This window comes from Pinus tabuliformis, chromosome 5_2, assembly GCF_031772625.1.
Source record: "Pinus tabuliformis cultivar Carrire ecotype Pingquan chromosome 5_2, CPIR1, whole genome shotgun sequence".
Lineage (NCBI taxonomy): Eukaryota > Viridiplantae > Streptophyta > Pinopsida > Pinales > Pinaceae > Pinus > Pinus tabuliformis.
In genome coordinates, this window is record NC_142306.1 from 679,983,522 (window position 1) to 680,007,603 (window position 24,082).

The 24,082-nt window shown below is 39.8% G+C and overlaps 1 protein-coding gene across 3 annotated transcripts in view; it reads left to right on the forward strand.

Annotated features, from left to right (window-relative positions):
* LOC149160944 (nardilysin-like) overlaps positions 1 to 24,082 on the forward strand; it is a 413,290-nt gene that overhangs the window by 138,515 nt on the left and 250,693 nt on the right. For all 3 annotated transcript variants that reach the window (XR_016261820.1, XM_089436840.1, XM_089436839.1), the window contains exon 9: positions 23,931 to 24,079. Coding sequence is in view for 2 of the 3 variants with exons in the window: in XM_089436840.1 (XP_089292966.1) it covers positions 23,931 to 24,079 (149 nt within the window). In the remaining variant the exon portion in view is untranslated. The remainder of the gene's footprint in view (positions 1 to 23,930; positions 24,080 to 24,082) is intronic.

Sequence of the window (24,082 nt, forward strand, 5' to 3'; positions counted from 1 at the left end):
GACTACAACTCGATGTCTCCCCATTTCTTCTCAAGTGGCGCGTGTGCACTCATGGCAGTCATCGTCTGTCAAAACTTCCTTCTCTGCCCGTGCTGGCACTGCCTTAGTCTCGGAAGACTCTCCCTGAATCTTCTTCCTTGGACACTGGGCCGCATAATGACCCAGCTCCCCACATTGGAAGCACTTAATCTTGAAGAGATCTTTCTTCTTCAGCTTTTCCTGCTTTCCCTCAAATGCTAGTGTAACATCTTCCTCCTCTTGCTTGACTTTGATCTCCTTGCTGCTACTCCCCGTCTTTGATTGCCGTCTGATCTCTTCCTAGCAAAGAGTTGCCCACATCTCGTACTAAGGTGGGAGAGTCCTTCTGCCCAGCATACTCTGGACAAATACCTCCCAGTCTTCTGATACAACATTCAGGGCTGTCCTCACCATCAGCTCCTGATCCGATGTCGCCTCTATAACAGTCAACTAATGTCGGATCTCATTCAGTCCTCCGCGGAAGGTGTCAATCGGTTCTCCCTTCTTCATCTGATACAACCTTAACTAATTCTCAAGCAACATTCTTCTCTGCACAGAAGTATGCTGATACAGCTTCTTGAGAGCCTCCCACATCTCAAATGCTGTTTCCTTCTTGGCTATGTGTGGTACTACATGATCCTTGACCCCGTCAAGGATGATGCTCTTGGCCCTTGCCATTGCCTCATCGTACTTGTCATTATCATTCGGGTCAACTGGGATAGCTATTACCTTTAAGGCGAAGTTCTTGACAGGATTCCTGTCAAGTACGGATAAGATTCTGGCCTTCCATACTGCGAAGTTCGATGCTCCGTTCAGTTTATCCTGGTCTCTTACTCCGTGTAGTGTCATGATGCTCCTCTACTTCCCTCCTGGAAGTTCTCTGTTCGACTCCTCTGAGTCTCTACTTCCCGTCTGGAAGTTCTCTTCTGGATTCCCTCTAAGTCCTGATTTCCCCCCTGGAAATCCTTCTGCCACTGTCAAGATGCCCCCTACTCGGATCGTCTTGTGCAACCGCACCACTGGTCCGGGTTCCTTGGCTAGAAACCCTTGGTAGCAACTCCTCTAGCCTTGCTCTGTCAGGTACTGTTCTGACTACAGTACCTCACCAGCTCCACTCTGCAATATTCCCACAACCATCTAAACCCTAGCAACCTGAAGTTGTGAGCTCCCAGGCTCTGCACAATCTCGACACTAGTAACCTGACCTCCTCAGCCAACTGCGCCAACCAGTGTTGTGGGGGAGCGCCCCCCCTCGATCCCGCTCCCAATCCGCGCTCTGGGCGGGAGCGACTGGGGAGCTGGCTCCCAAAATCGCTCCGATCACTCCTGAAAAGGGAGCGATTTCGGGAGTGCGCTCCCTAAAAAAATTTTTGCTCCCTGCCTTTTGGGGGTGTTTTGCATTTTTTGCAATTTTTTTTTTTGTAGTAATGTTTGAAATGCAATTTTTTTTGAAAGAAACAAATAATTTTTGAGTGGGGCAGCTTAATGATCAAGTCTATGGCCCTAGTATTGATATGCTATTCATGGTAATGTTAAATTCTTAAAGTAAAAGTGACATTCTCCTTAATCTACATTTTCATCCTTTTACTTAAATTTTTAACATTGCCATGAAATGACTCAGGATGTTTGAGAGTGGTTCCGACCTCATTGGATTTCATATGGAGAAAGTAGAATTTTAGATTTCATTCAAAATCCAATAGACTTATCAATTTTTCAGGATTGGGGGATTGCAATGTTTCCATTGAATTTTGTCATGTATTAGAGTATGGAACTCGTATTTAATCAAGAGCACCAATCCCTCTGTGTACCTTGATGTTAGTGACATTGGTTGTCGAACTCCTCTATCATGACCCTCCTAAAAATGTACGCATCACTCAAACAAAATCTTGACTTGACATGCTATGCTTTTTCTATCTTATGTTAATGCTTAGAGGGTGATATTGATGACAAAGATCCCTATACAGATATAGAGGTAATGACAAATATACCTCTGGATATTAATGCTTAGAGGGTGATATTAATGACAAAGATCTTGATTTTCCAACAAGACTAAAAAATTAGACATTTCTCGTGGTGGCAAGAGGCCCAAGCATAAGAAATAGATAATATATTTACTTCTCTTTTCTAGTTTCTAGTAGTTTTTATAACTATTGACTCTTTCATATTTATTATGATATTTTTTTTAAACAATATATGACAATTTAAGTTTGAAGTTGGCAATTATAACTCATTAGTAATGAATTATGATTATGATGCTTCATGAAAGTTGAAAATTGTTTCATTTCATTTCATTTTATAACATTTCATTTCATGCTAGATATTATTTGTTGTAATGGTTACTCTTAGCTTACAAGTACAACTTTGGTGATCAATGATGATAAATGTTATATATTGAATTTTGAAAGCTTGAAACTTTAAGATTGATGAATCATGAGACTCAATATGTTGTATGTTACTAACTTGTGAACGTGGTTGATGAAGATTATAACTTCTAGATGATTGTTGTTATATGGTTCAATCTATGTTTTTTCATGTTTTTTATAACTAATTCATTATTCTACATGTTTTTGTTGATATATATGTATCAAAATATAAAAATATATAAAAAACGCTCCAGGATTTTCTCCCAAACTGGGAGCTTCTGAAAATGTCGCTCCCGCTCCCGTTTTCGCTCCCACTTCCCGCTTTCGCTCCCGCTCCCAAGTAACACTGGCATCAACCTTCCCAGCTACTGCGTGGCTCTGTGTGAGGCTCCCTTTGCCTCCTTAGATTTTGCATTGCCTCTTCTCGGTTCACCCTTGATGACACAGACACTGCGTCACCCTTCCCTTGTTGTTGCTCTACTAGAAACAAGTTCTGTCACCTCAACACATCTATTTTTTGCTGCTGCTTTTGCTTCGCTCGATTGATGTTTTTAGTCCACCTGTGATCTGCAATTATGCTCTGATACCATGTTGAAGTTTCTAAGTTTACTTAGTTAGATACGCTTCATGCACTTTCTCTGATTTATTCCTACCTACATGTTATTTTCCTTAACAAGTTATTTACAATGTAAACACTGAAAATAAATATAGTGCATGCTCAACATATTACAGATCAACAACTAAAAGAAATAGAAAACAAACACACCATATGACACCATTATTTTTGGACTAATGTCCCCAGAAACACTCAATGTGGGAAAACTAGTGTAGCTATTTGAGGGTTTTCTTATTAAGCAACATCAGAGTACAATCTGGGTGTCGAAACTGGCCCACCCAACAAAGAATTTCCTTGGCAATAATACCTCTCAGTTTTTGACAAATCTTTTGGCTGAAACCTCGGATAATCCTTCTGGCAGCTACTCAGCACAAATTTGCCCTAGAAACACCAGCTTCAGCCTCTCTCTGGACTGCGTCAGCCCCTCTTTGCCTCACGCTTGCCCTGCGTCAGCCCTGGGATGCCTTGCGTCAACCTCTGACCCTCTGCATCAACAACGTTGGCCTCTCTGAGGCTCTACCCAGCTCCCAACTGCCTCTGCGTGGCCTTGCGCGAGCCCTGGCTGGCTTTGCATCACTCTCCTTGGCTACTGCGCTGCTCTCCCGACACTATCTCTGCCTCTCTGTCTTTCTATACTCAAATGCCTCTCAGTTGCATCTCCCGATCATTAATTCTATCTCTCTTAGCAAACCCTGCTCTAGAGAATAGAATCACTGATCACTTTGGTGTATTCTCCAAGTGACCCTCAAGCCTCCTCTTATACTTTTTTTGTTGACATATCAACGGCTGAGATTAAGTCCCTAATCAATGGCTAAGATTAGATCTGGCTTGATCCATGTCTTTTGGACCATTCTAGCAATGATTCATATTTATACACATTAATATTTTATTTTCCCTAAGTTTGGACTTAGGGACTCTATTAAAAATATTAATTATTTTAATATCTCATGATCTGTTTAGAATCTTCCTAAACTCTTTTTGGGGTATTGGAGATCTCATGTGCCCCAACCTCTCCACCAAATTTCGTGGCTAGATCACATCTGATGCTACCCCAAATCAACAATGGGCCTGGCTCTCTCTTCGTTAAACTTACCCACCCTCCATGCTTGGCATATTTTTCCTTGCCATAGTAACTTGTCTTTCGAGAAGTCTCTTGCAAGGTCAAGAGTACATTCATTTTTCCCATAGTTTTTCACCCCTTTAATAATGATGTTTTCTGCCCTATTTTGTCTTTCCTTGCCTTCACTATCTTGCATGTTGTCAACCTGAATATTTGTTTCTCCCTCCTTATTAGCAGAATTGCTAATAACTTGAGCCGAAGTTTTGAAAACTTTGGTGGAATCTCCTTTCGTTTCTTTTCTTGCGTTGTCTTCATGGTTGTTTATTTGGGCAATCATTTTCCCTTTATCCTGAGATGATTTCACATTCACCACCTCTGTACTTTCCACTACAGATTTCTTTATGTTTTGCACATCCGCCTTCATGCGTTGCCATTCTGTCTTCCCTATTAGGAGAGCTTCCTGTAGCAATGCCACTTGTTCTTTCAAAACTTTATTGCTTTTTGCTAAAGCCTTGTTCTCAGCTGTTATTATATGAATTTTATGATCTCTTTCCTGCCCTTTAGCTTCTAAAACCTCCAACCTTTGTTTTGCATTTAACAATTCTTTCACATAAAGATTAGATGACTAAGTGAGAGGTGTGGATGTGGGACTATATATGGCATAATCATTAATGACTTTTCCTCTGGACTTCTTGTTGCCACGTGCTTGTAGAGGAGACTTGTTTGAGTGCTTTTTGCGAAGGGCTCGAGTACTTTTCTTTTTAGACTGTTTCTTCCTTGTTTGTTTCCATTTTAGACGGACTATTCTTCGTTTTAAAATGCCCCGATATTGTTTGGCATTGACCCAAACCTACTTCCCAGCTTTGGCGGATGAGGCAATTTTCACTTGCCCTAAATCATCTGTCTCCACATGTTTTGAAATTTCTTGTTCCTTTGTCATGTTTGAATGCATTTGTTTCTCCTTACTTGTTGTTCGATACTTCTACTGCATAAAAGCTCCCTACTCTCACACTGCTCACTGCTTGCTGCTCTCGCTACTGACAACACTGCTCACATTGCTCACTGCTCGTTGTTCTCACTGCTGACCACACTGCTCACACTGCTTGGACAGTTACACTGAACAAACGAGAACTCATTGTCGCTCCAAGAAAAACCTTCAAACGAACAAATCTGCAACGAAATACACAAATCGAAGGCCTGTTTTCCTCCAAAATCCTCAAAAATAATGAGAATTTCAAAAGCTAAAGCACACCGCTATTGGACAAAAACCAGACGGTTCCAAACCCTCCCTGCGAACTGCGACTACCTGCGGCAACTTGCAATCAGCTCTGTGCTTCTGATGAATGATGAGATATCAGAGGTAATACGACTGCACGCTGCTATTGGACAAAAACCAGATGGTTCGAAACCCTCCCTGCGAGTTGTGGTGGCTACCTGTGGCTATTGATTTTCTCACGGGCAATTGAATTTTTCCGTGATGGGAAAAGAATTTGAACCCACGACTTCAAAGAATTCGAAAATTAAAGCGGAGAGCATCAGATTGATCTATATTGGTAAGAGCGACGAGCCATTGTCTTAAGGGCCATTGTGCTACTCTTCCTCCTCATTATATGTAATTATTTTCATGGCTACTCTTCCTCCTCACGACACTAGTCTGTTTTGACTGCCGCGGTTCCTGCCATTTGCCCTGTAGATTTCTTTGATATCGCAGTTGTGGAGTGCCTAAAAGATGAGAATCCGAGCAGCTAGTTAGAAGAACGTTTGGTTTTTGCTCGTAAGAAATCGATGGGAGAAAGCAGTGTGTTGAACTGAAGTGATGAGGAAGCCAAGAAAGCCCACTCCATGAGAAGATTCAAACTTTTTCATCGACTTTTTCTTCTGCTTGCTGCCACAGCTCCCTAGAATCCGAGTCCTGGGGCATAAATTTCTAATTCTGATCATTTCTATTTTATTTCCTGCTGCAACTCCGCGACTCCGTTTGCACTGCTACTGTTCGTTCCGCAATTCTTCATGCCCTATCACTGTTCGTCATTTCGATGTAGTCCACTATATTCAATTTCTCAAGCAATCCATCGTTGTTTTTCGTTCCCTATTGCCCTGGTGTTTCACCTTGTTCCGACGTCCACCGTTCCTCCTTCCAACCACTGTCTCACTCGATGAAGCAACAAAACTTAAGCTTATTGACTTTAAATGTATAAAATACACAAAGGAATTTATAAATAATATTTTATTAATATATGAAAATGTACAAGGATGTTGAATGTTACAATGGGACCCTGCTTATATACCTAGGCAGGTGTCCTTTCATGATTGGGCATGTCGTTTAGACATGCCTTTTCACTTAACTAATGACTATTTGAACAATCATTATTTTGATTATTTATTATTTATATTAATTTTACTTTATATAATTTTATATTCTTAACATTGCCTCTTTCTTCAAGAAGCTTTGTCCTCAAAGCTTAATCGCTAATAATTTCTTCCTTGCCGACGTCTTTCTCGACATGTGTAAGTTGTCGGTACTATTGTCTTGGAATTAGATTTTATCCATTTCCCTCTGATATCTATATATATATATATATTTTATTTTTAATTTGATTTTATTTATTATATATAATTTAATTAATTATTTTTTAACAAAGTAACTTTATAAAATTATTATAAAGTAGCTTTATAAGTTTATAAAGTAACTTTAATAACATTTATAAAGTAACTTTATAATTAATATTTGTGTTATTTTCCTAAATTACTACACTACCCATTGGACGTGTGCCAAATGACTTGTCTCTTTCAATGGTTACATCGCAAATCTCCATCACAGATAACTCATGTGACGTCTATGTCTTGTCTGGTCTCTCTTTGATACTTCAAGCACAAGTCAGGTGAAAATGGAAATCGAAGTGTTTGTTTAAACTATGAGAAATATGTGAAAAGGGGTTATAATGAGCGGAGGGGAGTGATGTTTGTGGTGTTGGGAAATGGGATCACACAACCAAAATCAGGATTTCCCATGTAATGTCACTCGTAAAGCTAGTAGCTAATAAAGGAGATGCCACATGACCAATGTTTTAAAACTCTGACTGTGGTTTGGAAACGGCTGAGGGTTGGCTCCGACTCTAACTTTGACTCCGACTCGGTATCGACTTGGCCGGTTTGATTTCAATGACTCTGTCATTGTAAAAATACATTAAATATTTTTTTATTATAAAAAAAATATAATTTTAAAGATTTTCATGCATGTTTCCAAACACAAAGCCTTAGAATATAGAGAGAAGACAACATATGATTAAAGTAGGCTCATGAATATATCCATTATATCAAAATGGCACCCAATGCACTGTCCAATACAAAGTTCATATTTAGCCACCAATCCCAGGATTCTTTTCTGCCTCAGCCCAAGGACAATGACTAGACTACAACAACAATAATACCAATTCTCTGCAACTGTCAGGGTTCAATCCTAACCCCTTTATTTATGTAATAAACCTAATAGGGTCGAGTAATAGTCATAGTTAGTTAAAGAGTCAATAAAGCCTGTATTAATAATTGTAAGTGGTTGACCCGCATTTAAGAAAGGGACCAAAGTTAGTTGCAAACGGGCCATAGTATTAGATATATAGTATTGAGAGAACCATGGTAATGACCCATGGTATTGTATGTATGAATCCTATATAGAGGCTACAGACTCCGCATTGAGAAATATCGAGCCTTCTTTTGTAATTGAGCTTTGCTCTGTTGGAGGTTGCCCCCTCGAAGAGGTAAGTGAACATTGCTTTCATCTCTGAATAATAAAATACTTGCTGTTTTTCTCATTTTATTCTGTGTTCTAGGTTGTATTTCTTCGCATATTTGGTATTCTGGAATTTCTTGCAGGTCAAGAGCATAACAAGTGGTGTCAGAGCACTTTCCAGGGCCGGTGGTACCTCCATTTTTGACAGTTTTTTTAGGCTGGAGATGTGTTCCGACGTCTTTAAACCATGGGATTTGTCGTTGAGCGCATAAACCTACGGATTTGAGGAGGCATGCACGCAGGAAATACAAGAGGTGGTCACACTTGTTGGACTCCCTTGTAACCCCTGTGGGTACCCCTTCGAGTAGTAGTGCATTAAACAGAACCGCACACGGACTGTTTTCCATGTACCCTCTGGGTATATTGGAAGCCCCCTAGGCTCACCTTAAACCTTGCCTTAGATAAGCTGTCGGCCGTCTTGCTGCTACAGTACATTGAGAACAACACTCGGGGAGATTACTTGTGCGTACAATAGGGTAGTTGGGTAGTACAACTAAGGGTACGGTTGATCCTCCTTAGTTAGTGCCCTGAAAGATTGGGCTGAGTACTATTGTTGGACCCTTATTTATATTGCGATCTGTAGCACTTGACACTCCTTTGAGACCATAGTTCCCTCGACTCTCTGAAGATCGCCCATTATCTTATTTGCCAAATCAGATCCACTAGTTGGGGTTCTGCCACCGCAGTATGATTCAAATCTAATAGTTGGGGTTTTGTCGCCGCCGCAACAATCAAATACACCAGTGGAGGTTCTACAACGACAATACCATTCATATCTAGTAGTTGGGGTTTTGTCGCCGCTGTAGTCCAACTCACATTCAACCATTGGTGTTTCGCACGCAGATTTGACCATCTGCGCAGTGAGGCTTGTGGCTCCTATAGTCTAGGCCCGATTTTCGCAGGACATTGGGCAGGATCAAGTTTTCTGGAATTTGGCCACTACAGTATTGATTAGCGAGGAGTAAAACTCCGTTCGGACCCTTACAAGAGGATGATATGCAGACAATCAAACAATTCATTGCGTAATTCAATACGAGCACGTCGGGGTTGCATCTGGAGGCACATGGTATTGATGAACACCTTGAAGGAGAATCTAGTTATCATATTCACTTCCATGGAAATGACCAACATTCCCACCCTCGGCCCACACAAGCTGGACATGTAAAAATTTGATGGCTCTAATCCGGCAGTATGGGTGGCACAAATGGAACAATATTTCATTCTGAATGATATTCGCGATGATGCAATTAAACTACGTGTAGGAGCCCTTTACTTGGACCAAAAGAGATTGCAATGGTGGTAGTGGCATCGTAAATGTTATCCTAGGAACATAACTTGGCGAGTGTTCTCAAAATCTCTTTGTGATCGCTTTGACAGAGAATCTAATTTTTTGGTCGTCTTACTAAGCTCCGATAGACAGGCACAATAAAAGACTACATTGCAACCTTTGAGACATTGGCCATCCGCACAGAAGGTCTAGGAGATGAATTCTACTTGGAATGTTTTATAAGTGGTCTCAAAGAAGCCATCCAAGCACATGTCCAGATGCACCACCCACCTACATGGATAGACGCTTGCACAAAGGCTATCGAAGTGGAACGTGCTTTAGCTGCCCAGTCTCCTCGTCCAAATTTCATAGCCAAGGGACGCCCCACCTAGGCTCAGGGCCCTACCCAAACACTTAAGGTTCAAAAGGTGTCTCCAACAGAAATGGCTGAAAGAAGAAAACAAGGATTGTGCTACTACTGTGATGACAAATACTCCTCGGGGCATAAATGCAAGGAACCAAAATTCTTTCAAATTGATGTTACTGATCACAGCTCATCTGAGGAAGCCCCACCCCTTGGGGGACCAGAGGACAAAGTTGAGGAAACCCAGCAGGACAATGAGCTCACAACTATGCTAGAGGAACCAGTTATCTCACTACATGCTTTGGCGGGCATTTTTGCGCCCCAAACTCTCAAAATCAGAGGCTTTATTAAACATCGCCTTGTAGTAGTATTGATTGATAGTGGCAGCACTCATAACTTTATCCATTAGTGAGTCGCCGAAGCTGTTCATTGTTTTGTAAGGGCAGTCTCTAATTTCCAGGTCTTGATTGCTGATGGGGAGACAATGAAATGTGAAGCCTGCTGCGAAAGTATTAAACTTCAGATGGGAGACTACCACCTAAAGACCCACCTGTTTGCGATTAACATGGGTGGTTGTGACATTGTCTTGGGTGCTAAATGGCTTCGCACACTAGGCCCAATAACAATGGATTTCCAGGAGTTATATATGAGCTTTAAGCATAATGACCACATGCATACCTCTGTGCACTCCAGGCAGGTGCTCCTTCCATCATCACCTTGCATTGAATGGAAAAGTTGTTGAAAAAGGGCCATCATGGAGTTATCGCTCAGTTTAATGCCATCTAGGCCATAGAACCCACTACTCTTCATATTCATCCTGAGATGCAACAAGTCTTAAACCGCCAACAGTCGATATTTGACAAACCTAAAGAGCTTCCACCCTCTAGAGGGGAACATGATCATAACATCACTTTGGTCCTAGGGGCCCAACCAACTATTGTGTGCCCATATCGATATCCTTTCTCCCAAAAGAATGAAAATGAAAAAATCATCAAGGAACTCCTTGAAGTAGGTGTTATTCGTCCTAGAATCAGTCCTTATTGATCACTAGTGGTCATGGTGCTCAAGAAAGATGGGGAATGGCGCATGTGTCCGAACTTTCGGGCCTTCAACAAGCTCACTGTCAAAGACAAATTCCCTATCTCGGTTGTTGATGATCTGCTTGATGAACTACATGGTGCTCAATTCTTTACCAAGCTAGATCTTCGCTCTGGCTATCACCAAATCCACATGAAGGAAGTAGACATTCCCAAGACTGCTTTCTGCACTCATGAAGGCCATTATGAATTCTTGGTCATGCCATTTGGTCTTTGTAATGCTCCATCCACTTTTCAAAGCCTCATGAATCACCTGCTGAAACCATATCTCCGAAAATTTGTCCTTGTGTTCTTTGATGACATTCTCATCTACAGCCTAACTTGGGAAAAACATCTCCATCATGTAGACTTGATCTTGCAACTGCTTCGGAATCACAAATTATTTGTCAAATTGTCCAAGTGCTCTTTTGGCGTGGAAGAAGTTGAGTATTTGGGACACATTGTGGGTCGTGAAGGTGTCAGGGTTGATCCCAAAAAGATACAAGCAATGCAAGATTGGCCCCAACCAAAAACCTTGAAGAGTCTGAGGGGATTCTTGGGTCTCACTGGCTACTATTGCAAATTTGTCCGCAATTATGGTTGCATTGCTAGACCCCTCACTAACCTTCTAAAGAAAAATTCATTCCTTTGGACTGATGTAGCACAACAAGCGTTTGTGGCTCTCAAATAGGTCATGTGTTCCACTCCAGTATTGGCACTACTTGACTTCACCAAATCTTTTGTGATTGAATGTGATGCTTCAGGTACTGGTATTGGTGCTGTATTAATGTAGGAAGGTTGACCCTTGGCTTTCACCAACCAACAACTGAGTGGGAAACATTTGGGACAATCTACCTATGAGAAAGAGATGATGGCCATCTTACATGTAAATACCTGGCGACCATACTTATTGGGACGACGTTTCTGAATTTGCACAGACCATCAAAGCCTCAAATATTTTTTGGAGCAATGTCTATCATTGCCACAACAAAACAAATGGATGGCCAAAATGTTGGGATATGATTATGAGATAATTTACAAGAAAGGGCGTGACAATGTAGTAGTAGACGCTTTATTGCGCCAATTTGAGGATGAAAGCACCCTGCTATCAATCTCTCTTCCCATACCAGATTGGATTAAAGAAGCCCGCAAGGAATGGTTTTCACACCCCTCTCCCAACTCATTAATAACTTGAGAGTAGATCCTAATTCCTCAGTTGGATACTCTTGGAAGGATGAGATTCTTCGCTACAAGGGTCGAGTAGTGATATCGTCGACATCCACCCTCAAAACTTGCATTTTGGCAGAGTTGCACTCATCTCCCACTGCCGGGCATGCAGGCTTTCAGAAGACTTATGCTCATACTCGTCGTTCTTTCTTTTGGACGGGCATGAAGAATGACATTCTTACCTTTGTAGTTGAATGTGATGTGTGTCAATGCCATAAAGGAGAAACAGTCACGTCATTAGGAACCTTACAACCATTGCCAATCCTTGCCTACGTCTGGGTGGATGTTTCTATGGATTTCATTACTGGTCTACCCAAGTTGGGCAACAAATCAATCATCATGGTGGTTGTGGACAAACTTTCTAAATATGCTCATATTTGCGCTATACCCCACCCATTTACCCCCACTTTGGTGGTTCAAGCTTTCATGGACCAGATCTTCAAACTACATGGCATGCCAACTTCCATTGTGTCTGATCGTGACTTGACTTTCACCAACAAATTTTGGCAAGAACTTTTCAAGCTACAAGGCACCCAACTCCAACTTAGTACTACCTATAATCCCCAAACTGATGGAAAAACTGAAGCAGTCAACAAATATTTGGAGACTTACCTAAGGTGCTTCACTTCAGAAAAGCAGCATCAATGGGTACAATGGCTACCTTTAGCTGAATGGTGGTATAATACTAACTATCATGAAGCCACCAAGATGACTCCATATGAAGCAGTGTATGGCCAACTCCCACCTTCACCTATTTCTTATATCCCTGGATGCTCTAAGGTGCAAGCAGTTGATCAACTCCTACAGAACTGTGCTGCCATGATAGCTTGTCTCAAAGATAATCTCCATCAAGCTTAGAATCGAATGAAGCAACAGGTAGACCAACATCGTTCAGAGCGCACATTTCAAGAAGGGGATCAGGTATTCCTGCGGTTGCAACCATATAAGCAAACATCGCTCAAAGAAAAGGGCTGCCAGAAATTAGCTCCCAAATTCTACGGACCTTATCAAATAATTCAGCGCATTGGAGCAGTAGCCTACAAGCTGGCCTTGCCACCAACTTCAAAAATCCATCCAGTCTTCCATGTATCATGCCTCAAGAAAGTGGTGGGGAACAATTGTAGAATTCAAACCAGTCTACCCGAATTGGATGAGGAAGGTTCACTTTGGCTCCAACCTGAATAGGTCCTCGATATTCGTGAAAGACATCTGCGCAGCCGCACGATCAAGGAAGTCCTTGTCAAGTGGAAAGACACCTCTCCAGAAGATGCGACTTGAGAACCCGCCACTATTCTTCAGCAGTTTCTGCAGCTTCAGCCTTGAGGACAAGGTTGCTTTTGATGGGGGAGGGCATGTTAGGGTCCAACCCTAACCCCTTTATTTATGTAATAAACCCAATAAGGTCGAGTCATAGTCATAGTTAGTTAAAGAGTCAATAAAGCCCGTATTAATAATTGTATATGGCTGACCCACATTTAAGAAAGGGACCAAAGTTAGTTGCAAACGGGCCATTGTATTAGATATATGGAATCCTATATAGAGGCTAGAGACTCCCCATTGAGAAATATCGAGTCTTATTTTGTAATCGAGCTCTGCTCTGCTAGAGGTTGCCCCCTCGAAGAGGCAAGTGAACATTGCTTTCATCTCTGAATAATTAAATACTTGCTGTTTTTCTCATTTTATTCTGTGTTTTGGGTTGTATTTCTTCGCATATTTGGTATTCCGAAATTTCTCGCAGGTCAAGAGCATAACAACAACCAATCATAGCTTCCCAAAGGATAAGCCAATGAATTGATTAACAAATATCTTCAAAATTGTGCTTTTGCTACAGGTTGACCTGTCTCATGCTTCTACCTAGATTGCTGGAAATGATTTCAAGAAATCTGCCCCTAATGAAGTCTCAAAACCCTTGATTTAATTCTGGTCAAGCTCCAATACAATTAGAGGTAAATATGTATCTATTAGTCCATTGCTAGAACGTTTTCCTTTTTAAAAACATTGTATGGCTCAATGCATTGTTTTAATCCATGCCACTAGGATAACCATACTTCGACCTTGTAATTTTCAAAACTTTCTCACAATGATAGATTACTTTAGGACTATAAATATGCAATAAACAACAACCCAACCATTGATATGTAGGAGGCAAAACAACTTTTGATGTGCTTCAAGATAATTTTCAAAGAGTCGAGCCGGCCGAGTTGTTACCGAGCCGACCGAGTTGTTATCGAGGCAACTGAGTCGATGACTGGCTTTGTGACAACCCGGCCAGCTGTTCTGTTTCGGCCACCGAGCCGACCTGACCAAGCATTGGCTCGGTCTGACTCGGCCGAGTCGGAGTCAGCTCTACTGTTTTTTAAAGCACTACACAAGACTAGGATACAATGTTGATTTGGGGTAGCATTGGATGTGCTCTAGCCATGAAAATTGGTGGAGAAGTTAAAGCACATGTGATCTCCAAGACCCAGAAATGGTTTGGACAGATTGTATCCGGTTTGGGAGATATTAAAATAATTAATATTTTTAATGGAGTTCGTAAGTCTAAACTTAGGAAAAATAAAATATTAATGGGTATTAATATAAAACTGGGTTAGAAGGTTCCAAAAGTCATGGATCAATCTAATCTTAGCTGTTGATTAGAGATTTAATCTCGGTCATTGAAGGACCAATGAGAAAAGTATAAGAGGAGGCTTGAGGGTCAGTTGGAGGATACACTAGAGTGATCAGTGATTCATTTTGCTAGAGTGAGGTTGCTAAGCAAAGTTGAGTCAGTGATCAGCTGCGAGGGGCAGTAAGTACGAGGCAGAGAGGCAGGGACAATACTGAGAGACTAGCATAGAAGCGGAGAGAGCCAGAGTAGCTGTCAAGCTAGGCCACGCAGAGCCCAACAGAGGCAACACAGAGCCTAGAGAGACTGCATCATCGACGTAGAGGGCAGAGGGAGTGACACAAAGGCTCCCAACGGCTGTGCAGTGCCTCAAAGGGCTGACGCAGGGAGTCCTGGGGCTGACGCAGAGGCTAGAAGGGCCAGCGCTGAGCTTCAGTTGTGCCAAAGAGAGTTTCGTGGGACAGGTTTTCTGAATACCTGTTTCCGAATATAGAGGTATTGCTGCCATGTATTTTTCTCTGTCAAGTGAGCCAGTTTAGGCACCCACTTGTACTCAGATTAACTGCATAATAATGTAACCCTCTAAATAGCTGCACTGGTTTTCCCGCATTGGGTTTTTCCGGGGACATTGGTCCAAAAATAACAGTGGCACTTGTGTGCTTGTTTTCTTTAAGTTGATGATCTGTAGATGTTGGTATTGTATTTGTGTTTATTTTGAGTATTTACATGGTAAATAACTTGTTAAGTAATTAAACAAGTAGGAGAAATAAACCAGATAGTATAGGAATAATTTCTAACGGGTTAGACTTAGAAATTCCAACATACAAGGCTAGCTACCAAATTGGACAAGGGGACAAGAGTACAAACCAAGCCCATTCTTTCCGTCGAATTACCCCCACAAATCCATGTCCAGGAGTGTCCATGATAAGTAAGCAAAGATACTCAACTACATAATGAAAAGCCATACCTTTGGGGTTGGAAGGCTCACTTTCAAACAAACGATTATAACAAATGGGCGTGGAACTAAGTTACCGGGATTCAGATCCGGATACGGATACAGATTCGCCAGTTTTTTGAAAAGCCAGGATCCGGATACGACAAGTCTAAACAATATAAAATATTTTATAATTTTTAAAAATTAAATTTACACTGGCAAAAAATATATATTAATTTTTAAATATATAGTTTTTATATATAATACTTATAGAAATATTTGTGAGATGAATAATATCAGAATTAATATATTATTGATAAATATTAATTAAATTTATTTAAAATAAAAAATTATATTTAAAATTTTAAATATAAAACTTCTATATAATACTTTTAAAATAATTGTTAATTTAATAATATTAAAAATAAGTATCATAACATTAATTACTATTATTATATTTAAATTAAATGATCATTAAAGTTACTTTATATTTAAATTAAATGACGATTAACCATTATTATATTTAAATTAAATGATCATTAAAGTTACTTTATATTTAAATTAAATGACCATTAAAGTTACTTTATGGAACTTACTTTATGAAACTCACTTTTTTACGCTTTAAATAAAAATAAAACTTAATTAGAAAGAAAGAAGAAAGAAAGAAATTATTTTAACGTCCACGAGGCTAAAGATAGCCTATGGGACAGATTGCTTTTTCATCGGCTTGATGTATTCAGCCCTTTTTTTGTGAAGCTTCACAATAAATGCTCCCGTCTTCTTGACAAACCCCTCGTTAAATAGATTATCCCAAGAGCTAGCTGCCAGCGTATTTGCATAACTTTCCCTGTTGTCTTTGAAGGCCTCACATTCTAAAATGAAATGTTTTTCTGTTTCCACTTTTCCGGAAGAACAAAAAATGCATACCCTTTCCTCCCACACTTCCTTTGGCCTTTTCCAGCGCCCTGTTTCACAACGGAGTTGATGAGAATTAGTCCTTAACTGAGCAATAAGAATTTTGGCTCTCTAAGAGATATTGGCCTCTATGTATGCTTTTGGTTGATGATTATGAGTGGGATTAAACACTTCAATATAGTAAATTTTCTTTCTTCCTAGCTCCTTATCTCAAGTACGTTTGTGGAACTTTTCCATAACAAAAGCTTTTATCTCTTTGCTGTTTATGGGGCACGCGTTCAAGCAAATATCCCATTTACTAAACCATTTGTTATTTTGTTGCATCCAAGTTTTTTTGCTCTTGCACAATCTATCATTAAAGACAACCTTAGGCCATCTACCCTCTTCCATTTGCTCAATTTTTTTTAAATAACTTATGACTCGCACCATAGCAATTGCTTCAATAGGAGCAGCCCCTGTTTCACTTAACAAGATATCATAAGGCACTGCACTTTTAATCTTAAATTTGTTTGTAATCAAACGCTTCTGAATTTTCTCAATTTGTCTCCACTGCATGTCGGAAGTACTGCTAGCCCACAGTTCACAACCATATAGAATCACTGGAATCACTAGAAGCCCAAAAAGAGTTTGAGTGGTCTTCCAGTCCCATAACTCTGCCTCTCTACACCTATTTTGAAAAGCATAAAATGCTTTCCAACCCCCCAAAGTTCTTTTCTTTCTACAACCATTCCAACTTAGATTTTTGTTGAAGTCAACTCCGAGGTATTTGTATTCCGCAACTTCTTCCAGAATGTTGCCTTCAAAGTAGAACTTATGTTGGTTATGTTTTCTTTTCTTAGAGAAGACCACTACTTTTGTTTTGCTGATATTGACTTGCATCCCCACACTTCTACAAAAATGCTCAAGGGATAGTGAGTGCTCTTGCAAACCAAGCGCCGATTTAGCAATCAGAATAAGGTCATCTGCATACAAAAGAAGCCTTATAACAAACTTGCACAAATAGATACCATCACCCCCTTGCGAATTTAACCACTCCTCAAGCTTGTCGATATATAAACCAAAAAGGGTAGGAGACAGTGGGCAACCTTGCTTGACCCCGATATCGCTTCTAAAACTTTCAGAAATGCCTGCTGAAGTTCTAATTTTGACTTTCACCTCTTCATACATTCTATGCACAACTGCTCTCAAATGTTTAGGAACCCCAAGTTCCTCCATTCTTTGCCAAAGTTTATCCCTAGGAACCGAGTCAAACGCTTTTCTGAAATCAACAAAGCAACAAAAGACTTCTTCCTTATTCTCCCAAACTTTTTCAATGATGTGCCTTAAAGTTATGCAATGATCAACTGTTGAATGCTTAGGTCTAAAACTTGCTTGCCCTTTAGCACGCTTATTTCTTTCTTCTGCCCACTTGCTAATTTTGTTTTCTAGCATGCTTCCAAATAGCTTTGCAAACAAAGGGTTTATCATGATGGTCCTATAATTGGAGGGATTATTGATGTCACCGCTCTTGAAAAGAGGTATTGCCAGACTAGTTGTCCAATCTGTGGGGAGCCCTTGTTGTATGATGTTGTTGAAGATTTTTGTAATGTGAGGTGCAAGGATCTTTGAGCCCCACTTTAGATATTTTGCTTGGAGTTCAGCTAAGTCTTTTGCTTTTCCAACACCCAACTTCTTGATACCCATCTCTACCTCTTGTACCGTGAAGAGTTTAGTATCCGTGTTGACAAGGGGGGAGGGTCAACCTTGGGAACCTGCTCATAGAGTTGTCTTGCATAGTCAAACCATTTAGAAGCTGTAATATTATTTCCAATTTGTATCTTTTTCGGTTGGAGCTCCTTCCAAAATAATTTGGGATTATTTTTCCCAAGGAAGATTAGTTCTTCCCTCCTTGAAACCATGAAATCAGCCTTTTTCTTGCTTAATAAATGCTTGTAAGATTTGAGCTTTATGTTGTCCTTGTTTGACTCTTTCCAGATTCTCCTTGCCTTTTTGCATTCCTCGTCAAACCAAGCATTAACCGGAAAGCAATTTGTTTCAGACTTCTTAATTTTTGTTCTTTTGCACTTTGCAAGTGCGCATTGAATTAAATGTGTTAATTCATGACTATGAAGGCTGTGAATTGTAATTTTCTCCTTCTCAAAGAGCCTCTCTAACGTCATTTTGAAGGTATTAAAATTTTCTGGGGTCAAAAGAATTCTGCCCTGTGGGAGATTTTGTTGGACATGCTGAATTTTTGACTCTAATTGTTTCTTTCCAATCCAAGAGAAACATAAATAAATTGGCTTGTGCTCTGATTTCAAATCCCACAGCTGATCTCCAACCAGAACTTCATCCATTTTCTCACACAAACCATGCGAGCAAATTACATAATCTACCACACTTGCTCCATTGTAAGTATTGCAAGTGAAATTACCGGACTTTGCCCATCTAGTCAAGCCATTACAAATGACTAAATCAAAGGCCCCACATAGAGTAAGCAATTGTTCACCAAAGAGATTGCAGCCCTTGTCCTCTAAAATTCTTTCCCACTGATGATTGCTTTCTTCTGTAAACCAAATAGGGTCACAATCATCTTTACAACAAAGAATGCTAGCTTGCTCACTTGCAGTCCTAGCATTGAAATCACCCACTATAAGGACTTCACCTAGCTGAGAATATATTGCAATATCCGCTTTTAAAGCTGCAAATGGATCTTTGTGGTCAAGCCCTCTACCTTTGTAGATTTTTGAGACCTGTGGCGCAAAATAGCATGCTGCAATTCTGATGTGGTTTCCATTTTCTGATATTTTGAACCAAATGAATTGCTTATTTGAGTCTTCTTTTTCTAACTGAATGAGACGACCTTCTTTCTCCCTTACTAAAACCATGATACCCCCGTGCCCTTTGCCATTCCCTGCTGCCTTGTTCCACACTGCCATCTTCCAGTATCCTTCAAACAAAGGTGTCTTGCACCCTTCATGCTCATGTGTTTCTATGAGGCAAATTATGTCTCTATTTTCCGCAATAGGCCCTAACCCAGGTCCTCGTCTCCATGGGTAACCTCTGCAGTTCCAACAAACTAATCTCAAGGAAACCTGGGTATGACTTGATTGCTATTTATTTTGACGTGCAAGACTCACATTTGAGTCTTTGTCCCTGTTTTCCCGTACTGACCTTGCTTTCTGATTTCCTGTTGAAGAGTTTGTTGCCTCTTCTTTATTACCATCTTGCTGCTCTGTTTTGGAAGGAGGTCCAAATTGCGCTATCACAACTTTGCCTTTATAAATCCATGCTCTCTTTCCTTCATCTCTTGCTGCCCTAACCTTTAGAATTTCCTCTCTTCTTTCCTCCTGTTGTTTTACAGGTAAATCTTCTTCTAGGAAAAAACGAGAACCCCTCAAGAGATGCTTCTTGCTTAGAATAATATATTTATCATGTGAGCTAGGCATAATGACTTTTATGGGCCTGGCTCTCTCCCTGTTAAACTTACCCACCCTCCATGCTTGGTATATTTGTCCTTGCCATAGCAACTTGTCTTTCAAGAAATCTCTTGCAAGGTCAAGAGTACATTCATTTTTTCCATAGTCTTTCACCCCTTTAATAATTATGTTTGCTGCCCTATTTTGTCTTTCCTTGCCTTCACTATCTTGCATGTTGTCAACCTTATTAGCAGAATTACTAATAACTTGAGCCCAAGTTTTGGAAACTTTGGTGGAATCTTCTTTCATTTCTTCTCTTGCGTTCACTTCATGGTTGTTTATTTGGACAATCATTTTCCCTTTATCCTGGGATGATTTCACATTCACCACCTCTGTACTTTCCACTACAGATTTCTTTACATTTTGCACATCCGCCTTCATGCGTTGCCATTCTGTCTTCCCTATCAGGAGAGCTTCCTGTAGCAATGCCACTTGTTCTTCTAAAATTTTATTGCTTTCTGCTAACGCCTTGTTCTCAGCCGTTATTATATGAATTTTATGATCTCTTTCCTGCCCTTTAGCTTCTAAAACCTCCAACCTTTGTTTTGCATTTAACAATTCTTTCACATAAAGATCCGATGACCAGGTGAGAGGTGTGGATGATCAGAATATCTAAGCGATTGTAGCTTATAATTTATAATATGGTCAACCAAAGAAAAAATTAATGTACTATCGCAGCCAACTCCCTTGTTAATTATTCACTACGCTGGTTTTTCCATTATCACGTGATTCATATGCTGACTTGGAATTTTCTGCTGACGTCGAACAGTTTTAGACATGGATAGATGCTGGGCGGATCTGGGCAGATCCGAATCCGAATCCGTCTTTGATACGGGGATCCATGGATCCAGCCATTGGGGATGATGGATCCGGTAACATAGGCGAGGAATCATAATGGCTAGCTTAAGTGGCGGAGATGATGTCACATGGAGCTATTTGGTGGGGGCAATGTGCTGCGGTTGTCTGCTGAGGACCATCTAGGATAAAAATTTCTCCTATGGGCATCACCCACGGATGGTGGGTAACAAAGTTTACAGTAAAATGCAGTGCAACAACCAATTTCCTCTTTAAAGACAACCCAATTAGTACCGAATCATTCTAGATCAAGGATTTATGGGTGGGAAGGCTAGAAGATGTTAAATTGATCTTAATAAATCACTTCCAATCCTTTGGATAGCAACAAATAGCAATTTCCTATTATAGCTGAAAATTGAGTTTCTGAAGTCCCATGATCAAATCCCCCATTGGGTGCTATGCCCAGAAAAAATATAGCAAAGAATTTAATCAAGAAACAACTGGAAACGCTTATTATTTAGAATCTAAATTGATAGATCAACAAATATATTAATATTAGATCCTTCTTTCAAGATACCAAATAAAAATACTTACTTGGTAAGAGCATGGAACGTTGAAGAGGCTGGTGGATTTGTTCTGTAATAGCAAGGAAAAAGTGCAGATTTGTAACAAAAAATCTTCATACAAATTGAAAAATATATGCTTCACACAAAGCGAAAAGTATATGCAGTGATAGCTCAGACTCAATGTTTCAAAATATGGCTAGGATATTTATTTTTAATATCTCCGAGGTAAATAAACTTTCTTATGATAAAATCATAAAACTGAAAACATCAGCTAGCTGATTATTCCTAAACTAAAATAGAAAATGAAAAGATTTTGATTTTTATAATAGAATGGTTGCTGTACTTTTCTTACCTTTTGCTACAATAAAATTTACCTCATAAGCTAGGTTGTGAAACACACATACATATAAGTCAACCATGAACTTGATCGGGGAGGTGATATTGGCATTTGAAGAGAAGTCATCCTACCTTTGACCTAAAATGCTTCCACTTCTCAGACCAACTAGAAGCGGCCCCTAGTGTGGCATTCTCTGATCTTTGGATCGACTGCGCAATAAAATATGAACTCTTCCAACATTTGACTCTCCCTTCTGGAATGGCGTAACCTTTGTCAGAGTGACTTATTTTGCAACAAAGAATAAAACATGTTAGCACCCTAGTTTATTAGTATTTACAATGTACCATAATCCCAAAGATTAGGTATTTAACAAAAGCTGATATGACATAGAGGTTCTAGATCGTTAATGCAAGTTAAATAAAACTGCAGCCAAACCTAATTCATACAAGAGGTCAAACTTGCTTTTATTCAAGTCTAACTCACTGTTTTAAGAACCGGCTGGCTCGGAACCGATTCGGCTGAGTTGGTCCAAGTCAAGCCCTCACCAGGTCGACTCGGCCATCAAATCGGTTCGGCCGACGGGGTTATGACCGAGTCGGCTGAGTTGTCTAACAACTCGGCAGGCTCGATAATAACCGGGCCAAGTCCGAGCCTACTCAGCTGGCTCGGTAATAACCCGACCGAGTCCGAGCCTACTCGGCCAGCTCGGTAACAGTGGCCTGAAAACTCAAAAAAATAGCAAACTTTTTTTCCTTGCTTTTTGGTGAAGAGGTTTGTGTTAAAAGTTGGTGGACACATGAATTCCACATTAGCTAATTGTTTTCATAGGTTGTTTACTTGTTCACACGACTTCCTGTGGCATGAATCGTTTAGTGCTTGAAAATAGAAAGTGATGAGTTTGGCGCTGGCAATTTGATAGGATCTAATGTTGTGAACTTTTTGCCAAGAACATGAAATCTCCTGTAAGAATGGAGCAAGACATCTGTTGCCTTCATTATATAAAATTCTTCAAGGAACAATGTGAATTTCTAAGTAAACAATGATACTATCTGAGAAACATGTAATAAAGAGGGCACATAAAATTGAAATGCTGATCAGACATGTGATCCTAGTTAGAATGTTTATGGGTGCAATTCTCTCTTGGAAGATGGCAGTTTATATTTATACATATTACAAAGTTCATCTGAACAAACTTGAAGTTGCCCCAAGGGATCCTAAAACTAGAGGATAGCCACAAAATATTCTATGGGGTGTAGATGGGTCTGTCATGACTGCATGTAGACGTGGATGCAGAAGTTTTGGTGTTAGGGATCCTATATCTTGATCCGTGTCACATACAAATTGTTTTTGTAGTTCTTCTTATGAATACATCTATTAACATCCATCTTGGTGAGATGGTCTAAGATGATTGATGAGGGTACAAGATTAAAAATGAGTTACAAACTATGAAGCATGTAGATATAGTGGTTGATCTAGATGATCTTGGCTCCTCTAGCAATAGCCACTAGCCCGTAGTACTGGTCACAATTTACTTTTGTTGTAGAGGCCATTTCTAGCCCGTAGTACTGGTCACAGTTTACTTTTGTTGTAGAGGCCATTTCTAGCCTCCTTGGTTATGTGTTTTTGTTTTGATCTCTATATCATCATCATGTATGTATTGGACAGTGCACTGGGTGCCATTTGATATAATGGATATATTCATGAGCCTACTTTGATCATATGTTGTCTTCTATCTATATTCTAATGTTGTGTGTTTGGAAACATGAATGAAAATCTTTAAAACTATGTATTTTTATAAAAAAAATATTTAATGTAATTTTTACAACGACCGAGTCATTGAAATTGAGTCAGCTGAGTTGATACCGAGTCGGAGTCGACCCTCGGCTGAGTCGGAATCGGAGTCGGAGTTTTAAAACATTGGTCTAACTACCTTTTACCATTGTCAAATTCTTAGTGGATGTTGGAGGAAGCCATTGTGAGTATATTGAATGAACATGGGCAAGGCAATGAGAAAGAAGAGATGATATACATTATCTGTGGTGTTCTGATAATCTAGAATATGAAGAAGTAGAATTAATCAAGGAGGGGAGTCACGAAAAAGCAGATGGAAACACACCTAAAAACACACACCTAACTTTTCCTCACCATAGTAGTTATAAGATTGGAATGCAATTTCAAAAATATATGTCTGAAAATTTAGAAATTGGAATTGCCTATTTCAGTCCCTCCCTCCCTTGAAGAGGATATAAACTAACGGGTTTACCAGTGCAATATAATGCTTAATGTAATATGCCCAATGTTTCAGATTATAATTAATTATTTGTCCTCGTGGACAGGTATGGGTTTCTTGACATCAATGTGAATTTTTGTGATATTGATCTAGTCTATATGTGAAATTTTCTTGAAATAGAAATATGACACTATTATCTTCATCTTGTTTTCTGTCAATGCATTGATGTTTAGTGCTGGTTATGAAAATTCTTCCTATGTCTGTTTAGCTCATTATTGTTTGTGGACTTACTTTTGTTATTATACAGAGGGTGGTGGTAGTTTGTTATCTCTTCTTAAAGAGAAAGGTTGGGCTACATCGTTATCAGCAGGGGTTGGTCATGGAGGATTGGACCGCTGTTCTGCAGGATACATGTTTGTTGTGAGCATAGATCTTACTGTTTCAGGGCTAGAAAAGGTA